The 1,562-nt window shown below is 42.1% G+C and overlaps 1 protein-coding gene across 1 annotated transcript; it reads left to right on the top strand.

The window, feature by feature from the left end:
- Nucleotides 1-276: 276 nt before the first annotated feature.
- Nucleotides 277-1,328, top strand: LOC109827344. The gene is made up of 2 exons (XM_020394335.1): nucleotides 277-454; nucleotides 508-1,328. Exons 1-2 carry the CDS (start codon nucleotides 277-279, stop codon nucleotides 1,326-1,328), a joined length of 999 nt encoding a protein of 332 aa, XP_020249924.1.
- The last annotated feature ends 234 nt before the right edge of the window (nucleotides 1,329-1,562 follow it).

Here is a 1,562-nt window from a genome sequence, read left to right as displayed (position 1 = left end):
ATTTAAATTCCTTGCATTTTCTTTTCCTTCTGAGAGAGAAATTGTAGTGAGGATATAATTGTAAAAAGTCAAAGACCGGTGTATTCCATTGAAGACGAAGGCATTTTTGCAAAATGCAGGGACCCCCAAGGGTTTTCCAAATTGTATTTTAATTTTATGTTTTTTGTTATCTTTGGACTGTATAATCGGACTTTGGACACTTTTTATTTTTTTGGTGACGGGCTGATCCACGCAACATGTTTATTGCATGAATTTTTAATTCCTTATTATTAATTCATGTCTTTCAAATGCATAGATAAAATAGCTAAAATAGCGAGTGTTGATTTCGAAGTCCTTGACGCTGCTGGCAAGAATTATTTGAGTTGGCATGTGGACCTGAAGTTCCACTTACGTGCCCAGGGCTTATTAGCCACAATTTCAACTCCTGCACCACCGGCTACGGCCACTGTTACGGGTAATGCTGTAAATAATGCTGAGGTTGCTACTAAGTGATCGTCTCTGATATAGATAAGGCGAAAGCCATTATCTACATCAGGAGACATATTGATCGGACCCTGAAGGCCGAATACCTGACTGTAGAGGACCCAAAGGAATTGTGGACTGCACTTGAGGACCGATACAAACATCAGAAAGATGTGATCCTCCCACGTGCACGTTATGAGTGGGAAAACCTCCGACTTCAGGACTTTAAGTCCGTAGCTGAGTATAACTCAGCACTTCATAATATCACCTCACGCCTGAAGTTGTGTGGTGAAGAAGTTTCGGAGGAACGCATGTTGGAGAAGACTTACACATTCTTCCACGAGAAGGATGCAATCCTCATGCAACAGTACCGCGAACGAAAGTTCAAAAAGTATTCTGAATTGCACTCCACCCTTCTGATGGCGGAGCAAAACAGAGAATTGCTTTTGGCCACTCATAACCTACGCCCTGCAGGCTCAGCTCCTCTACCCGAAGCTCACATGTTTTCTTCCCAGAAGCAGAAGAAAAAGCATAAGGGTAAATTCAACAAGGGGAAAGCCCCTAAGTGGCAGGCCAGATGTCCACCCCAGAAAAACAACCCTCCCCAGAGCAGCAATAGTGAGGGAAAGAAGAAGTGGAAGAAGAAGACCACTGAGCTGTCGTCCATTCCCAAGAACACTTGGGAGGACAAATGCCACAGATGTGGCATGACTGGACATTGGTCCAGAAACTGTCGCACTCCGCGACACCTCCAAGATCTGTATCTAGCGAGCCAGAAGTCTCCTGTTGAAACAAATCTGGTGGAAAAGCAGCCGTCTACTCAGTTCACTGCTGATGACTTCGAAATGGATGATCTTCTCGACTAGATCCATGTTATCTTTATATGCATTTAAATTCTCATAGTACTTTCATCTTTAGTTCTTTACTTTCCATGTAATGCAATTTACTTTTCAATAAAGATAGTTATTTTCTTTAGATTAAAATATTGCATTCATGTTATAGATGAAGTGTGAGTGCCTTGTGGACAGTGCCTCGACGCACACAATCCTTCGCGAAAGAAGCTATTTCAATAGCTTATATGATTATGACGATCCTGTAAT

The sequence above is a fragment of the Asparagus officinalis genome, unplaced genomic scaffold, assembly GCF_001876935.1.
Source record: "Asparagus officinalis unplaced genomic scaffold, Aspof.V1 AsparagusV1_Un153, whole genome shotgun sequence".
In the NCBI taxonomy this organism is placed as follows: domain Eukaryota; kingdom Viridiplantae; phylum Streptophyta; class Magnoliopsida; order Asparagales; family Asparagaceae; genus Asparagus; species Asparagus officinalis.
The sequence above is the reverse complement of the archived record's forward strand: the minus strand, read 5'-3'. Positions and strand labels throughout refer to the sequence as shown.

Coding starts and splice junctions, on each gene's coding strand:
- LOC109827344 (XM_020394335.1), top strand. CDS start 277: ATGTCTTTCAAATGCATAGATAAAATAGCTAAAATAGCGAGTGTTGAT. Junction 455..507: donor GGCTACGGCCACTGTTACGG/GTAATGCTGTAA, acceptor TCTCTGATATAG/ATAAGGCGAAAGCCATTATC.